General features: G+C 53.3%; 8 protein-coding genes across 8 annotated transcripts; 5 read left to right on the top strand and 3 right to left on the bottom strand.

The window, feature by feature from the left end:
• Positions 1-740: 740 nt before the first annotated feature.
• Positions 741-1562, top strand: G6M90_00g027320 (uncharacterized protein; the record flags this gene model as incomplete). The annotated part of the gene is made up of 2 exons (XM_014692369.1): positions 741-1304; positions 1365-1562. 2 exons carry the CDS (start codon positions 741-743, stop codon positions 1560-1562), a joined length of 762 nt encoding a protein of 253 aa, XP_014547855.1.
• Positions 1563-3229: 1667 nt separating this feature from the next.
• Positions 3230-3741, top strand: G6M90_00g027330 (uncharacterized protein; the record flags this gene model as incomplete). The annotated part of the gene is made up of 3 exons (XM_014692368.1): positions 3230-3261; positions 3324-3544; positions 3605-3741. The coding sequence occupies 3 exons, from the start codon at positions 3230-3232 to the stop codon at positions 3739-3741; spliced, it is 390 nt and encodes a 129-aa protein (XP_014547854.1).
• Positions 3742-3840: 99 nt separating this feature from the next.
• Positions 3841-8310, bottom strand: paa-3 (Protein cft1; the record flags this gene model as incomplete). Its single annotated transcript, XM_014692367.1, has 4 exons — positions 3841-5571; positions 5617-5790; positions 5839-6155; positions 6234-8310. 4 exons carry the CDS (start codon positions 8308-8310, stop codon positions 3841-3843), a joined length of 4299 nt encoding a protein of 1432 aa, XP_014547853.1.
• A 1005-nt stretch (positions 8311-9315) lies between these two features.
• Positions 9316-11094, top strand: G6M90_00g027350 (uncharacterized protein; the record flags this gene model as incomplete). Its single annotated transcript, XM_014692366.1, has 1 exon — positions 9316-11094. The coding sequence occupies one exon, from the start codon at positions 9316-9318 to the stop codon at positions 11092-11094; it is 1779 nt and encodes a 592-aa protein (XP_014547852.1).
• A 962-nt stretch (positions 11095-12056) lies between these two features.
• Positions 12057-13100, bottom strand: Zfyve19 (Abscission/NoCut checkpoint regulator; the record flags this gene model as incomplete). Its single annotated transcript, XM_014692365.1, has 1 exon — positions 12057-13100. One exon carries the CDS (start codon positions 13098-13100, stop codon positions 12057-12059), a length of 1044 nt encoding a protein of 347 aa, XP_014547851.1.
• Positions 13101-13449: 349 nt separating this feature from the next.
• G6M90_00g027370 (uncharacterized protein) lies at positions 13450-15457 on the bottom strand (the record flags this gene model as incomplete). The annotated part of the gene is made up of 3 exons (XM_014692364.2): positions 13450-14125; positions 14181-14601; positions 14662-15457. 3 exons carry the CDS (start codon positions 15455-15457, stop codon positions 13450-13452), a joined length of 1893 nt encoding a protein of 630 aa, XP_014547850.2.
• Positions 15458-17315: 1858 nt separating this feature from the next.
• Positions 17316-18222, top strand: G6M90_00g027380 (uncharacterized protein; the record flags this gene model as incomplete). The annotated part of the gene is made up of 2 exons (XM_014692363.1): positions 17316-17593; positions 17655-18222. 2 exons carry the CDS (start codon positions 17316-17318, stop codon positions 18220-18222), a joined length of 846 nt encoding a protein of 281 aa, XP_014547849.1.
• An 854-nt stretch (positions 18223-19076) lies between these two features.
• Positions 19077-23101, top strand: G6M90_00g027390 (uncharacterized protein; the record flags this gene model as incomplete). The annotated part of the gene is made up of 4 exons (XM_066129984.1): positions 19077-22057; positions 22270-22326; positions 22395-22528; positions 22602-23101. 4 exons carry the CDS (start codon positions 19077-19079, stop codon positions 23099-23101), a joined length of 3672 nt encoding a protein of 1223 aa, XP_065986021.1.
• Positions 23102-23189: the final 88 nt, after the last annotated feature.

Below are 23189 nucleotides of genomic sequence, written 5' to 3' on the forward strand. Positions count from 1 at the left end.
GCCACAGCTTGGATGTTGGCGGAGTTGTCGGTGAAGAAGAGGTTTGAATGCCTGTGGGAAGAGGACCGGTATCCCAGGTCTTTTAACCAAAAAATGGTTTTTTCGGGGGGCTCGAGTCCACTGACTTTTGGTAGCCTTAGTTGACAACGTACAGCCATGGAAACGAGTCACAAATTGGCAGATCGCCCTGCGCCTTGGGTTGGCAGACTGCCATCACACGGGCCGCGCGGTGGCTGACCGGCTGAGCACCTCGCCGCATCTCGACCTGCATATTCTCTGTAACACTACATGAGCCAACAGCCAACAGCCAACCTAGGACTTGGGCAGAAATCCAGCGACATGGGGGGCTCAGTGCACGTACACAGAGAGGCCGCCCGTCAGCGAGCATGGCAGACTGCCAGAGTGCCCGTGAAGGCAGAAAGCTACAAGAAAGCCAGGGCAGAAAGCTGCAAGAAAGCCAAGGCAGAAAGCCCAAGGGAGCCAATGCCAAAAGTGCATATTAACCTTGATTCCTCGTTGTTCAGTCCTCTGTTCTCATTCTGTTCCCCAAGACTTCTAATCATCGCCACGAACACATACGTGTCAGACAGTGATCAAGGAAGCAAGCAAGATAAAGCAATAGCGGCCCTTGGCCGAATATACACGAGTATACCCAGATACAAGTATGCACATCTTGGCTCTCCCTCTCTCTTACTATGGTCTCTGACAACACAATAGTAAACTTTTGAGTCGCAAAGACCATGAATATCCCTTCCGGGAACGGAGTCGAGGGTAATCCCTTAACTACCGATGCTCGTCCCGATGGATTCCATCCATCCATCTCGGGGCTTGAGCCCAATTCCTGGCTAGACTACAATGGTCAAGCAGGGGGTTGTCGCGAGGAGCTCGACTTCAACCAGTACAGCTTTGACCTGTTCTGTTCCGACCAGATCGAACAGGCCGAACAGGGGCAGATGACCCCTCTGACGGCGTTCCTGATGTCGGACTCGGATCAGTACAACTCTACAAACGATACTCCAGAAGCCGTCATAGATGACAGCTTTTTATCGACTCCGGCCTCGCAGCCTCAAGTCGCCTCCTCGGACATCGGCACTCCATGTCTCTCTCCATCCCGTCCCGGCCATTCTACCAAGGGCGCGAAGTGGACCGAGGAGATGAACGCCTTCCTCGTCGAGAGAAAGAACATGGGGGAGAAATACGACGCCATAGCCGAAAGGATGCAGGAAAAGTTTGGCGTCCACATCAACTCCAACATCCTCACCAAGCGGTACAAGAAGATCGCAGAGCAGGAGTCGAAAGAGGCAGTGAGCTCAAGCACTCCAAACTCCTGTGAAAGACAAAACAGTGAATACTAACCTCAAAAGATCTTATACAAGGCCATCGTGAATGCAACTCCGCGCATTAAAAGCGTTCTTGAAGACGAGCTCGATAAGATGTGCGCTGGAGATGCCTGCAAGTTAGTCAAAGAAAAGCAGGACATGAATCGCCAACTTCCAGACCTCTTACAGAGCCTGAGGGCGGCGCTGTGGAAACAAGCACAAGCACAAGCACGGGGCGCCTAGACAAATCTCTAGTGTGCACAAGACGACATCTCCTATATAAGACGACTCGGATGTTGGATAGAGCCCGAGGTTGGGGAATTGAACACTCATCGCGTAGAAGTTTTGCCGAGTGATTGGCGCAATGCAGCATGGTTGGGGACTAGGAAGTTACGAGCCTACGAGGAACGGCAAGATACTTATCTTTTTTTTTTCTGTCCACTCAAGTTTCCTATGTTTTACATGTAAAAGACCTCGTGGACTAACGGAGGCAAGAAGTAGTAACCTAAAGCAGGTGTCTATCTACATAAGTAGTAAATTATAGGGGGGGTGTCGGACCGTACGGGCACGGTACAGGGGGCTGTTGAACGGTGCAGGCAGCTATTGAACGGTGCAGAAAGCTGCTGACGGTACAGGAAGCTACTGGACGGTATAGGCACGGTCTAATCTATGTAAAAGACTTATATATGAAAATTACTTGCTGATTAACGTGAATATGTGTAATATGCTGTAGTGGTAATTTTGTAATTTCTTGTAATTTGACCTCTTGACTAGCTGTGGCTTGTGAGGCTGTTGACTTTTCTTCCTTCCTTTTTATTTTCCTTTTTTCCCCCTCTTTTTGATTGGTTAATATATATAAAAGCCTGCTTTTTCTGGACTATTTAGCATCTTTTGCACCGTCTGTTAGGCGGCCCGAAATTCCTGTACGGTTCAACACAGCTTGTACGGTCCGACACCCCCCCTATAATTTACCACTAATATATCCTGCTATATACTACCAGACTAGATAATATACTATAATATATTATAATATACTATTATTTCCTTTCTAATAAGTTAATAAATTCCGTTATAAACTGTCGGTCAAAGCCTATAGGAACTGAGATGTTGCATAACTGGCATTTCAACATCTGGCCGAGGGTGGCCCGCTCGGTCGGGTACTACATCACACAACACACCACACAGCGGGAATAACAAGGCTAAAGAAACGGAAGGAATTTAATAGCCGGAATCAAGATATAGAGTTCTTTGCAGGTGCTTCTACGAGCCAAGTGCAATGGTACAAAGCCCTGATGTCTGCATCACATGCAGTCGGGTTAGGGTTAGTAGTGTGCTCCATGCCCGCCAGTCCGAGACCTCTGCCAATCTAGGCATATGCCGTTAACCACAATGCGGCGCCCCAGTCCGAAACAAGACAATCCCGTTATTTCTCTGTAGCTCCTAACTTTAGGCATCACCCATGGGGACTTTCCAGGAACGGTCGAACCAAGACCAGTCAGGCCGTATATAGGACGGCGTAGCCAACTGAGACTACAACAACTCAAGCGGGAAGACAAGATGAAGCAACTCCATCAAGCAACGCACCCGCCAAGAGATGTTATAACGTTGGCAACCCCCAAACTAATAAACCTAGCGAAACTACCAAACTCTCCCAGCGTCTAGAGTAAAAGCGGCAATGCCCGCGCCGCCGATTCACACCAACTCGACTCTTTCAGCTCCCTCGTAACTGCAAGCCACGCCCCCCACGCGCCAACTTAAGCTTCAAGGAATCTTATTCACGCCACATGCGCTCGGATGTATACGAGATGCTGATCACCCGATCCCAGCCCTGTCACGACAATATATAAACCCCCTTCGCTCCCCTGTATCCCAAACCACACAGAGCAACTCTACCCCTCCCAGTCCCAACAATGAAGTCCATCGCCCTCGCCCTCGCCCTCGGGTGCGTGACAGCCTCAACAACCACCGACCGCCCCTACATATAGACTAACAAGCGCAAAATAGCTGCCTCGCCTCCGCCTCCGCCGTCACACCCGGCACGAAGCCACGGCCAAGTCACACCGACATCCCGGGCTGCCCGGCGCCGACGACAACGCCCACCACCGCCAACCCGCCTCATACCACGCCCGGCCTCTCGGAATGCGGCGTCACGACCACGCACACGTGGTACGGGAACAAGACCATGGGCTGCCAGTACGATCCTTTGGGCGGCTGCATTGCCGACGGTACGTTTCGGATCCCGTCTTCCGAAGGAGCTAGAACAGACTGACTGACTTGTTGTTCAGCGATTCTCACGCTGCCGTGCGGGTGTACAAAGGCCACCAACGTGGTGCAGCAGACGACGACGGTTTGTGCAACGGTGCCAAGCGCCGTCAACTGCGTCACTGGATTCATGTTTACGACTACTGCCACGAATTGCTAGCATCTAGTCAAGTCAGTAGATAGATGGATAGATAGGATGTGAATGTCAACAGCTGCTATTCGATCTACACTTGACCCCCTTGTCTTGGTCGGAACACCCCTAAAAGTACGCCATTGCAGACCACCCAAGCACACCTTCCAGGTCGTCGCGTAAATCGGCGACGCCGTCGTAGCCTCCTCGCAGCGCGACGTCTGTCCGCTTTGCGGCCCCCAACTCGCTCCATCTGGCTAATACCGTGCCGTCGACCAAGGCCCTGCCCGACGAGGCTGCCGTTTCCACGCCCACCGCTACCGAGGACGGGTCTGGATACCGGTGTGCTTTGGTGTGAAGACCGCCGTGGGGAACAATCGCCGGGTGCAACTGATTCGTGACGGACAATAAGCGCCGGTACGTGGATTCGGCGAGGGGGGAGAGCGCGGCAAGCTGGCCCGAGGGACAGGCCAGCAGAAGCATGTGTGACGACGAGGAAGAAGCCTGCGGATAGGATGGGGAGTGGGTTCGCGGCAGGAGAAGTGTCGATGTGGGTGTGTTTGGTGTGACGGCAAAGGATGTCCGGTGCAGAAGCAGGTGGCCCTGCAGCGACTTGGGGTGCTCCGGGTTGAACTCCAAGATGTGCAAGTCTCCCTCCGCATCGACCGCCACCATGGACAAGTCCTCGCCGTCGGGTAAGAAGTCGGCCGCCAAGAGGGGCAGCTTGCCGCTGCTTTTGCCCAATATCTTGAACGTGTAGGGCTCTTCGGTGTACCCTGCGAACCACAGGCCCTTGAACACATCTGCCATGACGCAGAGGCCGGTCCCGGGGAGCTCCTTGACGCTGGCTACGTGGCAGCTCATGTCCAAAAACGCTACAGGCAACAGAGATCCGTCCTCCTTGAGACCGCGGACCATGCACTTCTGGCCCTGGGCGACGAGCATCAATCCCTGCGCCCCAACTTCCGACAAGGCCGTCACGCCGCCTCGGGGTATTTCCTCCTTGGCGATTAGCTTGAGGCGTTTGTTTGTCTCTGGCCGCCCTGGTTCTGGAATCACCGTCACAATGTCAAACACCTGCACTCGTCCTCTGGTTGGCAGATCCTCCCCCTTGGACAGCGCTGTGCCGACAGCGACGAGCATTTTCCTTTCCTTGGTTTCTTCTGACACCTCAAGGTGTAGAGTCTTCATGCTCTCAATCGATTCGCAAGGTTCCAGCTCCAGCTCATGGATTACCGTCCATGTTACTGGGTTAATGAGCTTCAGGATGCCTCGTGCCATGGTTGGCGGAAAGTTGCTAGTCTCCTTTGCCCATTCTTTGTGATAATCATCGTCTCGAGGAAGTTCAAATTGCTCCAGCTTGGTGCAGCCAACCACATAAGTGCCCGTAGGTTGATGATACGAAATCATGCCCACATCACCATCCAATGCTATCTTTTTGACGGAAACTCCTAATTCGGTGAAGTTGGCGTTACTTGGAAGCTGCGTTACTCGGGCAATGCCCTCCATGTCGACGTAAATGAATCCTCGGTCACAACCCTCAGTGTGGAACGTGCTCATTCCTCGAACGCCCAAGCCTTGCAGGCCCATCACCCGCGGCTCGCTGTGACTACTCTTCAGCACAAAACTTGGTGAGGCATTTGGAAGAAAGACGGCGCCATAACCATTCACATTTGCACACCGTCGCAGTGGCACGAATCGCGGTGGTTCTGCGTCATCCTCGGATACCTCTGGAGCCGTCTTGGCAAGTGATGTGTTGACACATTTTTTGAAGAGCAAAGAGGCTGACAACTCAGCGTCGCCCTCTGCTTGACATCGTACAGGTTCGTAGATGGTCAAGTCATCACTAGCATGTCGTACCTAACATGGTTAGTATGTGAATGTGAATCACTCCAAGACACTTACAATCAGGTATGGCGTCTGTGAAATGGCATCGCCCAAATCAGCCACAAGAATTTCCGTAATGCTCTCTTTGCTTGCCCCCTTTCTGGCTACAAAGGCTGCCGACAAGAAGGGTGGGATCGAAGTAAGAGCCTCTGCAACAAACACAGGCCTGGACACATCAGGCAGTGCGTAAACCTACGTCTGTCAGCGACGCACCCGAATCAGCTTCATGTAGAGACTTACATGCAAGGCACCAACTGAACTAAGCAAAAACATCATGATTCGATCCGTCTCGTCAGCTTGCTGTTCGTTGACATTATTCTGGAAGATCCCCTGTGTATCATTGTACAGGCATCCTGAAGCCCATTTGGTCGACTTGAGGGTTCCATCCGGCTTTAAAACCTCCTCCAGTTCGTTGTTGCTATGTATTTGGGCGATAAAGATGCTACTATCATCTCGAATCAGAAGCAGATATGGGTCGACTATGCTAGCACTCGTAGCTCGCGGTTCCGCCCCTGTGTCTTCATCTAACATGGGGAGGATTTGGCTCAATCCAAGATCTGGCTCAAATTAGCACACACCGCACTTCCCAATGCTCGGCTGTAAAAAAAGAATAAAGAAAAAAGAGGAATACATACCCCCGTCATAGCATCGGACTTCGGATTTGAGAACCTGAATGATTCGCATCTGCTTGCCCATTGTTCCGGCCTCCACAGTAAATCCAGCAGCTGGTTCGAACTCGGTGTCTTTCAACGTCTCGAACCCAGCCGCCGTCAATGCATATACATCCGACGTCTCATAGCCGTCAAGATCAACCTTGGCCACGATCATGTACTTGTCGTATTGTCCAGTTGTGTCGAAGTCGCTTGCTACCGCTGCGCCCTTTGACAAGGGTTTCTTGGCGCACATGGTCCAAAAGCCTCGTGCTTCCGGAAAATCAAATCTACCAATGACCTTGGGTTGGATTTCTCTATTGAGGATTGCCACTGAACCGCTGGGCCCTCGCCCAACGGCGCATGCCAACTCCAACTCTGCAGTTACGCCCTTCGACAAGGTTGCTTCCTCGCTGTCGGGCACCAATACGGGAGCGCCACAAGCAACATCGCGAATGGGTGCAATACTCAAAAGGGCATCTTGGATGCGAAAGCTGACTTCGCCCGGCTTGGAGCCCCCGTTGATGGTGTGGCTTGGCTTGGCCAGGCTCGCGTCGTTCCCGTAGAGATCATCGTCTTCATCATCATCCAGGTCGAGATCATCAACATCCAAAGCAAGGTCTGGGTCCAAGAGTCGCGACTTCTTTCTCTTCTCTTGGCCCTGTTTTCTCGACCAGCCCAGCACAATGGAGTCATTGCTTTCACTGCCCAAGAAAAGGGTATTGCTGCCTAATTTCGAAATACAAGACACTTGGCTTTTTATCAAATTCCCTCCGTATTCAGCACTTACTAGTCTGATGGAAATTTTAGACACGGTGCGGCCGTCGATGTGGAAGCAAACGATGGCTAGACGCCCATCATTCAGAATCAACAGCAGCTCACCAATATCATTTGCCAACAGTTCAACGGCACAGCCCTCCAGTCTCAGGCCCAACTCAGATTGGTCCACTAGGCTGAATGATGTCATTTGCTTTGCCATGTCGTTTACAGCCACGCCATTAGGTTTGCCAGACTGATCAATGTGGATAAGCTCATTTTCGCCCACGAGCAAGGCGCCTCCCATGGGGGCGGGAAGAGCCATGACTCTGAAGAGGTCTTGTGGAAGTCCCGTGACTGACAGAATAGTCGTTGATGCCCTTTGTTGCAGATCCAGAGTAAAGACCTTGTAAGTGAGGTGGTCCTTGATACCAAGCGCGGCTGATGGTGACTGCATCGAGGACAAAATGCCAAATGTGGGTTCCCTATACTCGTGCAAGAAGGCAAGGTGTACAGGATGCAGTAACGATGGATCTAAAAGCGGTAGTCGCAGGACAAATGACGGAGTGTATCTTGATTTGACCAAGTCGTGGTCTCCCGGGCCGTCTCCGTTGGTCAGAGGTGGCTCCTCCTTGACGGGACGGGGCCCGTCCAGGTCTTCATCCCAATCGTCCATTTCCAAATCCTCTTCGCTCTGGGTAAAGGGCAAAATGGCCAGGTTTCTGCTTCCAAATTTGAAAGCAACACATCTGCTGCCAGGATCAGCCTCGAGGTAGTTGACATAGTCGCCAAAGGGCATCTCCCATGGCGCGCCTTGTAATTCGTCCTTTTCGTAATAATGAATGGATGTGGTTTCGAGTGTGTGCCTCTGAGGATGCCACTCTGTCAGGCACATTTTGGCGGCCTTGTAAGCCAGGAGCAAGGCTTCACCTCCGGATGGTGTATTCTTGACTTTGACTCTGGCCAGGCCAATGACAGTCCCTGCTAATGGAATCTCGGCGATGAGAACAAGCTTGGTAATGTTGGAGGGGTCGGCTCGAACGATGAGTGACTCGCCGCCGAGAAAAGAAGATTCGAGGCCATCGTCGTCGTTGGCGCGGCGGTCGAAATGTACATGGTCCTCTTTGACGGAGGATTGCGCGTCTTGGGCTTGAGGATCAAGTTCGGCAGGGATTGATCTGGTGGAAAAGATCTGTAGAAGGGAGCCTTTGGCGACGACGAGGTTATTGGCAGAGGCAGAAGTCAATGGCAAGCTCAAGGAGTGTGTGACGGCCGAAGGAGGCACGAGCTCGGTGTACACCTGCATGGCGCAAGACCATTATCCCAGCATCCGGACGAGTTAAATATGAAGCCAGCCGGATTCCGGAGAGTCGAGCGAGGATGTGCGGCTTCGGAGCGGCGGCAATGGGCGGTATTTGCGCGGCAATGTCGAGGATCGCAAATAGCCAAGGCTGAATTTCAAGGTGCGCTGCGCACGGTGGTGACTCTGGTGAGCTCCAGGCATGGATGCACAAAGGCTTCGCGATCCACTGAGATTTGGGCGGATCAATTCGCAGCCGCGCCGGCAACAATAAAGTGGTGCCTGCTTGGCGTGCACACGTGCATTAGCAGGGGGCTACGTAAGTACTAAGTAGACGGTCAATAGCACCCACAAACTTGTCGACGGTGCAGGGACTGCACGCATGCCATGCCTAGCTCCAACCGCACATGAATGAATAGCTCCAGTCCTCAATGCTCCAGATGTCATCTTGGCTCAAATACTCAGACCCAACTAGCATAGCCTTGTACCTGCAAATGCTAGTCCCAAACGCCTCGCACCATCCGAATTTTTGACCTCGAAACATGGGATGCCAGTTGCCCAGCAATCACTTGCGCCGCCAGCTCGCCATGTCTCGGCTCAGGGCACATGCAGCAAGCTCCACTGAAACAAACACTGAAAGCACCCAGAACCAGGCATGGAACAGTGGTGTACCAGAATACCTGCGTGAGCTTTAACCAATCACATGGCGCCAGAACCCCGGCTGAAATGTCTACCCGTCCGTCGCCTGGTTGCACGTTCCCGTTCCTTGCTGCCGTCTCGTATCCATGACGTCTCCATCATCGAGGCTCCACGACAGCCCGAACATTAAAGCCAACCCACGTTGCGTCACGCCCGTTTTGCCTCCCGCTTTGCTCGGCTTCAACAGCTTCAGCATCTCGCGTCCAGCTTCGCCCTCGAGCCCCCATCTGCCATCTATTCATATCAACCGACCACCAATTCAGTGAACCACTTCGCGACGCCGTCTGCCCAGACCAATGCCGACCGTCCACCATGGCTGACGCAGGTCTCGTGCAAGCCAGCTTGATCTGGACCACATACGCCATAGCCGTCGTCCTCTGCTTCCTTGCAGCCATCATCACAACCTTTACCTGGCAGACCCCGCGCGACCGTTCCGCCGTGGTAAGCATCGTCGCCATCATCACTCTCACCTCCTTGCTCGCCACCGTCCTGCTGCTGCCCGTCGACATCGCCCTCGTCTCCGCCACCAACTCCGTCTCGCAAGGCGCCAAGAAGGATTGGGCCACTCCCGAGAGAGTGAACAGCATCCTACTTACCCTCAAGATCGTCTACTACTGCTTGTATAGCGCCGACGCCTTGCTATGTCTGGTCGTCATTCCCTTCGCCTACTTTTGGTACGAGGAGTATGACGAGATCGAGTTTGAGGAGCAAGGAAGGACATGGCACAGCCGATTCTGGGCTGCGTGCAAGTACACATTGTTCTTTGTTGCCTTGGTCGTCGTACTGTTCCTGCTGGGCTTCTTCATGCCGTCTCCAGGGGACTCGTCCAAGGCACACTGGGACTTGGACTACTTCAAGGATCTAATTGCGCGGAATCATGCAGAAAAGGCCCTTACCTTTGCCCTGGGCCTGCTGATCACATTGGGAACTCTCCTGTACGTCGTCTACACGGGTTCGGGCCTGGCCATGATGCCCATTGCCTTTATCAAATCCGCGCCCTCCATGTCGGCGCCTCAGCTCTCCGCGACCACAGCTTCTCAGCTGGAGCAAAACCGCGAAAGGCAGCGCCAGCTTGAGATGCGCAATTCCGGCCGCCAAGACGGAATGTCCCGCAAGGACCGTCGTGAGCTTGATGCGCTCATTAGAGAAGAGCAGACGCTGGTGCGTCGCGAACGCCTTGCTGCCGAAGCACAGGGCGAAGGCAAGAGCAGAGTATATCAAGCTTGGCTCAGGCTCTGTGCTCTATTGCGGCCACTCAAGATGCTCTGCGGCATCCTTCTCCTGGCCACCTCGCTGCTTATATGGGTATCCATGCTCATCACGGGCATCGACAAGGCCAAAAACTCGGTATGCAAGCAACGCTGCGGCTACATCCTCGGTAACATTCACATCTTCCAGCCCCTCAACTGGGTCTTTGTCAAGCTCGCCCGCGTCTTTCCTATCGACTATGTCCTCATGGCGCTGTTGATCCTCTTTCTCTTTAGCAGCACCATCTCGGGCATCGCCACCGTCGGCATCCGCTTCCTCTGGATCCGCATCTTCCAAATCCGCCGCGGCAGAACTGCCCCCCAGGCACTGCTCATCGCCACCGTCATGCTCACGCTCGCCGTCCTCGCCATCAACTATGCCGTCGGCATGTTCATGGCGCCACAGTACTCCATATATGGCACGCAGACATTCTGCTCCAACAAGCCCGAGTACCCCGGCGCACAGCCCTCTTGCAAAGGCCAGCCAGATCTTGTGCGTCCTTGCTCGGAGCAGCTCGACTTCAAGCACGCCAAGGACATTTGCACGCCATCCGTCATGTCTACATTCCTGAACCGCATTACCATGACGTGGCCATTCTTTGGCATCGTCGATTTCTGGGCCCAGTTTGCCTTTTTGGCCGTATTTTTGATCGTGTTCGCAACAGCCATTGTGCGCAGCCCAAGAGTAAATATCGCCGAGCTGGATGAGGATGCCGAGGATGCCGAGGAGGAAGGCCTGTTGGCTGCTACGGGGAGACGCCTCAACGCCACGTGGGAGGATGTGCGTAGGAGTCCAGCATATGGATCGACTCGGAATGGGAGGAGTGACAACTCGAGAGCGTAAATGAAGTTTTGGGTTGTTGTTTTTTCTTTTTCAATTTAAGAAGTAGGGTTAGGCAGCATACGTTTTAGGTTTGGGAAAGCACAGATAGGCAAGCTGGAGTTGAATTGATTTATTATTGGCACTGGTGGCGGACGACAGGAGTCGCTGTAGGAGCTTTTGTGAATTATGGTCATGTAGGCAGCAAGGCTCGATGAGCCCTTTGAGCCCTAGCTTGTGCCGCGGCCAGTTTTATCGCTTTGTTTCCTGGAAAGGCAAGAACTTGATGTTCTTGTGTGTAAGTGTATTGTGCCCTGGTCTGCTTGATAAACAGCCCTTTGTCGTAGACTACAGGCCTCGGGGGTGTCGACGACGACGAGCGTATGCCGGTACAACTACTGCGCCGCAACTTCTGGAGCCATGGCGGGAAGCCTGTCATGAAGGAAATGGCTCGCCAGGAGTCCGACGAGTCCAAGACTACATTGCGAGTTGCGGGTATGAAATGGTTCCAGGACCATCTGGCGTACAGTGAAAGTAGATACACTAGCAAAATGTACAGACACGAGTCCCGCCGTTTCCCTCGCTATTTGGAGCCAACACCTGGCGGGCGAGCATATCGCCGGCTTTGCGCAAATTTCCGGTCGCATAGATGGATCGGGGTGCTGCCGCGCTTCGACCAGTCTGGCATTCCGTCCCCTGGCTACACCCACCAGTATAATCGCGGAGTCTGTATCGTCCCGGACCACGTACAGTAGAATAGAGAGGCCGGGGGTAATAACACAACCGGCCGCCTGTTCAAGAAGCACAGAAACACAGATCGGCGGCGGTTATACGACGGCCATGGCGGGACAAAAGCCCCGCGTGCTCTACAAGCAGCAGATTGCCCCTTTGAGGGTTCCGTCCAGGCGAGTGCGCCGGCGGCGGGTTTGAGCGACGTCTGGTGGCCGTCTTGTGCTGTCCGGTCCGGTAGTTTCCAGCAAATCCTGCTAGGCCCCCAGCGCAATCTTGCCCTCCTTGCCGCCGTCCCTCGTGAACTGCACCGCCTTGTGGCTCCGTTCGTCCCACGCGGCCGCCGGCCCGACGTGCATCTCCCTCCAGCACCGGGCGCAGTAGACGTCTCCGTCGCACCCTAGGCACCGGAGCGTGGCGTCCTCCAGGCACACCGTGCACCAGGAGTCGGCGTCGTCGTCTGTGTAGCTTGTCCTGCTCGTCAGCCTGTTTACGCGCTTGGATGGTTTTGACGTGGGCACCGAGGGGAGGTCGTCTTGTGCCGTGGGGGCGAGGAGGGCGGCCATGCGTGCGGTGATGTCGTCTAGTCCTCGGGGCTTGGGCGACGTGTCTTGCGGGAGGTCCGGGTTTGCAGGGACCGACGGCAGTGCAATGTCTGTCTCTCCTTGTGGTGGTTCTTGGCGCTGTTTGCCGTCCTGCGCTTCGACTTGTATTTCGTCTTTGAGACGGGCAAGTACGTCGTCCACCTCTTGTGCCATTTGCTCCCCGTCCGAGTCATCCGAGTTGGCTGCTTGCTTTGCCTTGTTGTCGTCGGAGTCCTTGGGTATTTGGGCTGATAATTGCTCCAGGAGGGCTTGAACATGTTCGTCCTTGGACTCGGGTTCGGGGGTGTCAGGGTTGTCAAGGTCCGCGAGCATCTCCTCTAGTGCCCTGTCGTCTGTTTCAAAGAGGGCGTCTACATCGTCCTCGCTGGTTGGGGTCTTTTTTGAACCTGGCGCATCTGCTGTTTGTGCTGTGGTCCGCTCTGTGGTTTTGGCAGACGCTGGCGAGATAGGTCCATCTGCCTGGCTGCGGAGATTCTTGAGCCGGGCGGCGAGCATATCCCCCTTTGTTGGCGTCTTGGCTCGCTCAATGACGTCGAATTTTATACTATGGCCGTTAGTGATCCGCATTTTGACACTATTGAAATGGGCGAGGGGGGATGTGCCGTACGGATTTGATGCTGGGATTTTGGGCGAACCGCCCTCACCGCGGAGGGCTTGAAGCCTGGAGAGGAGCGAGTTATCGACGTCATCAGACATTTGGACTTGTTAGCACCCTGGATGCGCCTTGGAATAACCCTCCTAGCGTCTGTAGACGAGACTTTTTTGCCTTTTGTGAAGGCTACGGGCTGTCGTTTGAGATGAGGTGAGTAGCAGGTCAGGTGAGTAGGTTCAAGGTTGCGCAGCCACACGTCTGAGTGAAAATGCGCAACATGGAGTGGGGATTGACATCTGAAGTCCATCTGCAGCCTTACATTTACATCCATGGCATCACCACTACATATAGGCACGGCTTGGCAATAATTTCTCTACAAAATAATCCAAAGTCTAATGAATAACACAAACCTGGTCTCATCACTCATCATGGTATCGTTCTCTCCAACTCCAATCACTGCCCATCGGGCCGCAACCAATCAAAGGTGTGCAAAAGTTCAAAGTTGAAAAAGTCATTCATGTCTCCAGAAAACCCGACTCCAAAATCGCCAACCCAGTCCATCGGCGCGGTGACCTGCGGCGCGCCCTCATTCAAAGCCTGGTCCAAAACGTGCCGCACCGCCTTCTTCACACTGCTGCAGCTCTCCGTGTTGGGAGCCATGGGACCAACCCAGTCCAGAAATCCAACCAGCAGACTGAGTTGCTGGATCAAGCGCGACCTCGTAATGGGGGGGTTTGTGCTACTACTGCGGCTCGGGGTGGTTGCTACTGAGCTCCGACCACGGAGTAATTCCATGCAAAGAATACCGGCGGCCGGCGCGGCGTAGCACATCAGTAGCCATTCGGAGTCGCCCGACACGCCGAATAACTTTTCCTGGTGCGTCCAGAATATGAGTGTCAGAGAAATCATTTCGAAGCTGATGTCGATGATTTCGGAGCCGAGCATGGAGCTGCCTTTGCTGAGGAGACGCTCGATGAAGAACATGTTTTGGAGGTGGTCGAGGCGGATCATGACGCGGGAGTACAGGGTAGGCCCGTCCGTGTCTGGATCATTTATATCCGTGTCGCGGTAGATGAGGACTTTGGGGAACCGGTCTAGGGCCTCCAACTCTCTCCTCCGCAAGTCGATTCTGGTGCTGGAGTTAGCCGGGAGGACATGCCGATGGGTACACGACCGCCACTTACAAGACTTGGTCTGTATCACCACTCGGCGTGATCTGGAGCGCGATTTCCAAAATCTGCTCCTTGATCAGAGTCAGTATCATCTTGGCTCTCATCATGGTCCCGGAGAAAATCTTGCCCCTGTTGTTCCACCCGTGCTCGTCAACATTGGGACTGTTGGCCAGCGAGTTGCCGTCGCTGTTTAGCAACTCCTCGTCGCTGACATCTAGCGGCAGTGGTGTCGTGGCAAACCTGCTGCCAATGAGCGGAGGCCGGCCGGTAAATGTAGCAACGACTTTGTCGCTCTTGAAGATCATGCTGTAAAGCCGACGCTTCATCTCCGAGCTGATGGAGTGGTCATTGATCATGGAAGGCGGCGTGACGTGTAAACCAAGGAAGCTGGTCAGAGCGGCAAGCTCTCCGTGGATTCTCCAGAACTGAATGCCTATTGGTGAGTTAGCTTACATGGTGGTGAAAAGCGTGGAGAGGAAAAAAACAGACGTACTTGCATCGCCGCTGATGATGGACTGAATAATGCCGTATCTGTACAGTAGGATCGCAAGCATTGAGTTGGCCGTGGAGCCGTTCTTGCATATATCCACGCACATGCCCGCACCGAGCGTATACTTATTGAGCAGTCTCCGTCGATCAGTATCACGCAGTTGCTGGGTCTCGCGGAGCTCAGCATTCTCGGGGAGCGATTTTGTGCCCAGTGCCCAGTAGCAAAACAGGAGCCCAAGCGACTCCCACCGCATCTTTTGGCCGGAAAATGACCGCAGCCACGCGATTGGATCTGTGTGCTCTTCCCGGAGTGGTATCGAGCTGTTCCGACACAGAATCCTAGCCATGGTTGTCAGGTTGTCCTGCGTCCTCGTGCCCTCGAGCACATGGCCAAACGTGATCCATAGGCTCTCGTTCAATATCTGTGCCGCAAGCCGACACCAGCCGTCAATTGGATTTACATAAAGCTTAAACAAGGCACTGCAGGTCGCACGATCAGGGATGGACCGCAGAATGCTCAGTGACCTAGAGGACGGGTGTTCCTCGAACAGGGCAAACGGCAGGTCCTCGGCTTGCTCCGGAGTTTGTGCGCTCTGCGGCAAGACAGTCTGGGTATCCTGGAAGACGGCGGAAAAGCTGGTGGCCCCCAGATATCCCACGTTATTGTCAGGCTGAGGTGAGAAGTCGCGCGGGAGCCCAGTCGGCGGCTGCGTGGCAAGGCGTGGTGAGGGCGAAGCAGGGGGCGTGAACTTGAGCCGCTTTTGCGGCGGCTGGTCAATGACGTATATACACGAGTCCATGATATTTCCGCGCCGGCACCTCGAACAGACGGGCAATTGATGGTCGCACGCTACCTTGCGCTTGCGACATGGTTCACACGCCTGCTGACGGCCGTTGCGACGACGTGGAGCACTCCCTTGAGCGCCGTCGAGGCGGCTGGGTTCAGGAACAGATGTCATTTGAGGGCGGCGGCACAATATGCTGCTGGCATTCTACAGCATGTTTTTGAATGCGGAGGATAAATCGGCACGGTTCGTTCCTTGTTCGATTGGTCAAGTGTGAATCATGGCAGAGCGGCATCGCAGGTGGCTTTGGAAGACGAATTGGTGTAAGTCGGTGCTCGGCGCTCGGCGCTCGGCTCTCGGCTTAACGACCCAGGAGTCAGTCCAAGTTGTCTGGCGCGAGTGAGGCTTGTGATGCGACGAGATTTTGTATGTTGCCAGAGTGCTTGTGACTTTTGGCCACATTGGCAAATTGAGTGCATTTTGTCGCATCTATGCTTTGTTGCTCTTTCTTGTAGCCTGCATGATCACAGTCGCTGTGCAAGAGATTGAAGCCGTGGCACAATCCAAGTAGCGTCGAAACCGATCGCGCCTTCGACAGCTACATGAGCCCTCCATAGGTGGCTCATCCAGACGTCCTAGTGATGGTCATTAAAACGTTGTTTCCTCAGTCAAACGCCCGGTGGTGCCTAGCCGCAGGCGAAGCAGATCACGGGTTTTGCGATGCCCACTAGGCAGCGAGTCCAGACACCTTGGTGATGGCGAATGGCTTGTGACGGTCAGGTCCAATGTCGTCTTCGGTGCCGAGTACGGCCACATGCAGGTTTGCTGGGGTGAGGCTCTCCCCAAGGCACTGAGCTTATGTAGGCTGCGCCTCACAACCTTGAGCCATGTGGAGTGCGCGATTCTGCAGAACAAATGGAAGATTCCAAAGCGATGAGGTGCAGCGCCAGGGCGCAGGCGCTGGACTGAACATGGCCGTCTGTTCATTCATTGTTCGAGTACTCCGTACTCCGTATTTTGGTAAGCATGTCAGGATGCTAGGTACTTTGTGCGCTTGATTAAAGATTTCGTCCGTCTTGGCAAGACCCTGGATACTTTTAAATTCAGAGCGGGGACTACGCACAAAGGACTTCGATCGCCAGTCATTTTGTGGTTGCAAACAACACAAAAGGCCTGGGGCCACAAAATATGGATGTCGCTTTGGTAAAGGAATAAAGTCATGATGCGGCCAGTTGTGACGGAGCCCACCATCCGGATCCTTGCACACGTACTCCGTACTCCAGTCCTTTCAATGTTTGCTCAAATCAACCAGAGTGCAAAATGAAATGCGTACCAGCCACACCATTGTGCGTCCCAGTGTTCAGCGGCACGGATGTTGCACATGCATGCATGTGCCCCAGTCAGCCCCTGTTCAGCCACTGTTGGCGGATCGAGAGCATCCAAATGGCAATTGATGACGTCCAGAGGACGCCACAGCGAGGGTGCATTCATCGTTCCGGCTTGTCGGAGTGAGGAACATCAAACCAACGCCAAGACAACACGCTCGCTAGTCCCATTACTCCTTCCCCATCTTACCCAGACTAAAATCATTGCTTTGCTATTAAAGGCACTGGCCTCCCCTGGCTGCCTCAAATTCACATTTCTTTATCCACAGTTTGCACTCCGTACTCTTTGCAGCAATCAGCATTTTGTCACAATACACTTTTGCATCATCACTGACGACCCGACAACCCGAGAAACCCAGTGCGGTCGCTTTTTATTTCCCTCTAGACCCTGCATACATACGTCTGCGTGGGCCTCCAAGTCAACCTTCGCTGGCATTTGCCCCCGGCAATCGGTCGCATCTTGTGACCCACCCATATATACACTCAACATGCGGTTCGACTTCACATTCCTTGCAGCGATACTGCTGTCCAGTACTGCCGCAAACGTTATTGAACCTCGACATGCCGTTAGAATAGAAGACGTCACGCAAGGCGACGACTTGTTCAAGCGAAAAGGTGGTGGCGGCGGCGGCGGTCGAGGAGGAAGTAGTGGCGGAAGTAGTGGCGGAAGTAGTGGCGGAAGCAGCGGCGGCTCGCGAGGAGGCAGTAGTGGAAGCAGTGGGAGCAGCGGCAGTGGTAGTCGTGGCTCCGGCTCAGGTGGTGGATCGTAAGTGCTGTACCCCAACGAATCGCTACCACGGCTGAGATACTTACCATTGCTGCTTCAGGCGTGGAAATACCGCCCCTGGCTCCAATGCTGGTGGCACCTCGCGGGGAGGTTCGGGACCTCCACGTGCATTTGGCGGCGGTTCCTACTACGGCGGAGGTGCGGCAAGGCCCTACAGATCTGGTGGCATTTCACCCCTCGGTGGTGCTGCTATTGGCCTTGCGGCCGGAGCTCTCCTCTTCTGGCCTGGCCGTTGGCTTTACGGGGCGTATCTATACCCTTACCATAACCACTATGTCTTCCACAACGCCACCACCAACAAAGAAGAGAGTCTTCCTGTTGTTTGCGCTTGTGGCACGTATGAAGTATGCGGCTGTGATGAGAACAACAGCACAATGACAGAACTTGTCGGCAACGGCACTTACGATGCTCTCAACAAGTCTATCATCAACGTCGGGGATTACAAAGGTCAAAAGACGCTCCTCGTCAATGGAACCCTTCCCAACGGCACCACTGTGGATGGTCCAGATGAAGGCGCTGGTGTTGGTGTTGGCATGAAAAGTTTGGTTGAAGCTGCTGGCCTGTGGCCCGCTGTGGTTTGTGTCATCGCTGCCATCTGCCTTGCCTAAGCTGTGATGCGACAGCTCTGTTTGTTCCGCTTCAACAAGCTCGCCTTTGTTGGTAGCATTTGTACGATTCTTGATGACAGGTTGTGGTCAAATGATACCCAGCGGCATTAGAGATGTCGGCGTTTTTTTCTTCTTCTTCCAGATATATAGTATTTTGCGTTGCTGAGCGTCGGCACCGCTGGGACAGCGTTTACAGGGATTCCAGACGACAACAGTTTTGGAGTTTGTCATTGACAACAATAGACATTAGATGTATTGCAATACGAGTAATAAAGCCCCATGCATCACCCTTGAGAAAAAAAATTTGGGTGCAAATATATTATGCCTGCCGTTGTACTTTCCGCCTAAAATATTTCCTATGGAGCACGGTACTTTTATACCATTTCGGCCGAGCGTTGGCAACTTGGGTTGTGCGATGTCCTTGTAAAGAATCTCTCTACTCACTCAAGTGGAAAACGCAAACCTCCCCGATAGAATCCTGATATGCAATAGCGATGCTCACAGATCTACCATCAGTTTTCTTAGACGCTTAAAACGATAGCCATATGATTTTGTATTTTGTACATACCTTTGCCGTGATTTACGGATCGAGCCATCACGTGGTGCATGCTGACTCAGCATGAATGCCGACAACCCCCAACTCTCTCTCCGTCTTCCAACCTCAGCTGTGCAACCGTGAAGGGCGCCAAATTCAAAACCGTCGCATTCCTCGCCATTCCTGTCCCCTCTCATTGAACTTCAGCCTAAACCGTCGCGTTTGAAATTTTCTACTCAACAAAGCATGTTTTAGGCGCTCTGGTGCGCGCCACCCCTCCGGAGGAAGCTCTACAAGAGTACGCGCGACCGAAAACATCATGGCCGACGACACAGAGTTCTCGTCCTTTGACGAGAACGCTTGGAAGGCACAAGATGCTGCTGATGATCGCGAAATCGCTCGACTACTAGAGCAGAGCCAAGAAGGCGGCAACAGCTCCTTGAAGCTCGATGATACTCCGTTCGATCAATCCAACAAGGCCGATGATGCCCAAGATTTCGAAGACATCAGTGATGATGATCTGCCAGACGAGGAGCCGAGCGCCAGCACCTCGTTGGAGCTTCCGGCACTGACTGATGACGGAGGTACCAGCAACGATGCCGACGATTTGTTTGGAGAAGGGCCCTCTTCTCCGACAGACCCCATTTTAGGACCACCATCGCCAGGTCCCCGCGTCCGCGACACAGACACTGCTGATGACTCTCACCCTATTGACTCGAGCCTTAGTTTCGCAGCCATCAACTTCGACCCTGATCCCCACCTGAACGGAGCTGCGAATCAAGATCCCGATATTCCAGCCGTTGTGGAATCACACGAAGACTTGCTGAAAGCTGCATGGCCTGCATTCAAGAAGGGGCGTGTATTGACGTGGAGTGAACTTCTGCCACCGAAGAAGGCAACATGGAAGGAGAAGAAGCCGCTAAAGAAACCCAAGCATCTGGTTACTAGTAAGCTGAACCTCGACCTCGCTGCGGATCAAGAGAAGATGTTTCGAATTCCGGGAACTGCGACTTCTGGACCGAATCACCGGGCCCTGGAATCGTCGCTCGCCGGTTTTGTTCGATGCGAAAATAATGGGTCAAACCAAGAGGAGGATAGATCACATTTTGACTTGGACCAGGAATCAGATTCCGAAACTGTTGTGGGATTCACATTGCAAGATATTGATCTAGCATGCCAGGATTGGGGCGACCAAATTAACGCAGTCGAGACGGAGTTCAAGAAACGTGTCGCTGCTGAAAAGGAACTCCTTAAACCAAAGAAGCTAGTTGAGGATCACGATGATGAGTGGGATGCCGAGTTTCTGATGGATACAATGGATGAGCAACCCCAACAGCCCAAGAAAAGGAGAGCAGTCAAATTTGGACTGCCAGAAATACCTCGATATGCTGCTTCTACGTTTGATAACTTTGAAGATGTGACTCGACGAGGCGCCAAGCGTGTTCACCTAGACATGAACGACCCGCACCTGCTGCTCGACACTGACATGCATCTCCGTGCAAAACGACCTCGGCTGGATTCAAAGGTTAAACGCATGGCGAATGGCAATATGGGCCGGGATATTTCGCAGCGCTTCAATCTCTCAAACGATGAAGCGTATGAGCTGCTCAAGGAAAACCACCAGAGCAAAGTCCGCGCTACTCTGGGCAATATTTCTGTGGAGCACAGTATGCCTGCCATCAAGCTGTCGTGGCCGTACTACAAGGTCAAGCTCGGTGGCACCACAGACGAGTATCACCGCCCGCGCTTCCGTTACAAGAAGTTCTCTGGGCATGTCATCAAGTTCGACAAGCCTCAGCATCACAAGCGCAAGATGATGAAGGGCAAGGCTCATGAAGTGTATCGTCTATCCAAGGATCTCAGCCTTAGCGACAACTCAACAGCTGTGCTATTCGAATACTGTGAACCCAGACCTCGAGTCTTGAACAACTTCGGCATGGGTAGCAAACTGATCAATTACTATCGGCGCAAGGACAACAATGAGGATGATCAGCTGCCCAAGCAGGAGTTGGGCGAATATCGTATGCTGCTGCCGGAAGATCGATCACCTTTTTCGCTGTTTGGAACCGTTGATTCAGGTGAAACCGTACCTACACTGCATAATGAAATGTATAGGGCGCCCGTGTTCAAGCACATGCCACGGGGCACCGATTTTCTGGTCGTCCGAAGCACAACAGGCGTAGAGGGTTCGAAATGGCATCTACACAAGATCGACCACCTACACGTTGTTGGCCAGACTTTTCCTTCCGTGGATGTTCCCGGTCCCCATAGTAGACGTGTCACGAATGCGTCCAAGAACAGAATGAAGATGCTGGCTTTCCGGATGATCAGGCATAGCCAGACAGACAACTGCCAGCTATCAGACATTACAAAGCACATAGCAGACTCCACCGACACTCAAAACAGGCAAAAGCTCAAGGAATTCCTACAATATGATAGGGAGAGTGGTGAAAAGGGCATGTGGCGCTTGAAGCCAAACGAGATGTTGCCCGACGAGAATGCGATTCGCGCCATGATCAAGCCTGAGGAGGTAAGTCTTCTGGATGCCATGCAACTGGGTATAAAGGAGCTCGAGGACGCTGGCTACGATCCCCGAAACGCCAACATTGATGATGATGTCATGGACGTCGATGCTGAAGACGAAGACGATGACGAGGGAGGAAGCAAGGCACCAAAGGGTGCCAAGAAGCCTGGCGAGAAGCAGGAAGAGACCCTTGCTGACAAGATGGCGCCTTGGAAAACTACAAAAGCCTTCATTGATGCCTGTGCCCAGAAGGCCATGCTTCAGTTGCATGGTGAAGGTGACCCAACAGGACATGGTCTTGGCTTCAGTTTCATCCGAACGTCCATGAAGGGCGGGTACATAGAGGCCGTTCAAGGTCCGCTGGCGACGTCGGCTGACGCCATGGAACGTGAGAAGCGCGCTAATGGCGGCCACGCCTACAATGTCAAGAAACAGCAAGCAATGTATGAGGAGGGTATCAAGGAGATTTGGGAGAAGCAAAAGTCGACACTTTCCGACGCCCAAGAGCACGATGACAAGGATGTGGCGGTCACAGAAGACGAGGATGACAGATTCAACGTTCACGCCGCCGCAACCCCAGCACAATTCGACGATGGCACCAGTCAAATTAGTGGCTTTACATCGGCTAGTCGTCACGTGAAAAAAGCCATCTGTATTACAAGAGAGGTCCGCCTTCAAGATGGAACCACTCAGACACGAACCGAGGTCGTCCACGATCCCGTTGTCATTTCGCAGTATATGAAGCGGCGAACTGAGGCAGACTTGGAACTTAAGGAGTACGTGTTCAATATTATTAGACGCAGGCGGCGTGGGAGACCCCCTCTAGTTTGGAAGAGGCTGCCGTTAGGTGTCAAGGCACTTCACAAGTGGGCATGCCTAGGTGACATGCATCTCAGCCCCGAGAGACGACAAGCGCCGTCTCCAGGTGCTGTTGCTGATGTAATTGGATTGGAATTCCGAGCACCTGCTTACGTATATCTATCCACAGCATCTACAGCTCCCGGCCTACGGGCAATGCCGATCATGACCGTCTTGCAGGCATTAGGTATGTAGATGAGTGACTTGCCACCTTGTCACAGCAAAGATGGTGTACTTACGCGCAACTTGCTACAGAATCAAAAAGGAGCTCGAACGACTCGAAAAGAACAAGGCTCGACGACAGGCCCGAGAACAGCAAAAAGAGCTCCACCAAAAAGCCAGCGCTGGCGAAGCCGGATCACCTGGCGCTGTCGACAAGGTGCCCACTGGTACAACTCGCAAGTGTGCCAACTGCGGACAAGTTGGACATATCAAAACAAACAAGAAGTATGACACCCCCAGTTTCCCCTCCTTTATATCCATCTTTTGATTGGTGGGGCGCTGCATCGCACAAGGAGGGTCAGGCAGTCCCGACCAAGAAGCAAGCCAGGAGGAAGAGCGTCTTGCATCGCTTGATGAAGTCATCGAATCGCGAAGCCCGAGAAAGAGAGAAGCGGCGTCAAATTGAGGAGAGGGCGACTGCCCGGAAAGTGAGAAAGGAGGAAAACATGGCGGAGAAGTTGAAAGTTCAACGAGAGCGTGAGCAGAAGAAAATAGAGGACACCCGACTGCGAGAGGAGGCAAGACGACAAGAAGACCAAGCCAGGGAAGGAAAGAAGAGACGTCAGGAAGAGCTCCGCGCCGACAAACAACGACAAGAAAACGAGCAGCGGCGCAAAGCGCAAGAAGAGAGAGAAGAAAGGCGCAGACTCCGTCTCGAACGCGAAGAAGAGAACCAGAGGAAGAAGGAAGAAAAGGCGAAAGCTCGTCCCAAGTTCAACTACGGAAGTTGCCGGCCGTGACAGTGTCGCACAGCCGTCACTTTTGTTTTCAGGGCTCATTTTGTCGCGTCATCAATATGGCCATCACGCACAACAACTTTTTGTTTGT

This window comes from Metarhizium brunneum, chromosome 1 (genome assembly GCF_013426205.1).
Source record: "Metarhizium brunneum chromosome 1, complete sequence".
Taxonomy (NCBI): domain Eukaryota; kingdom Fungi; phylum Ascomycota; class Sordariomycetes; order Hypocreales; family Clavicipitaceae; genus Metarhizium; species Metarhizium brunneum.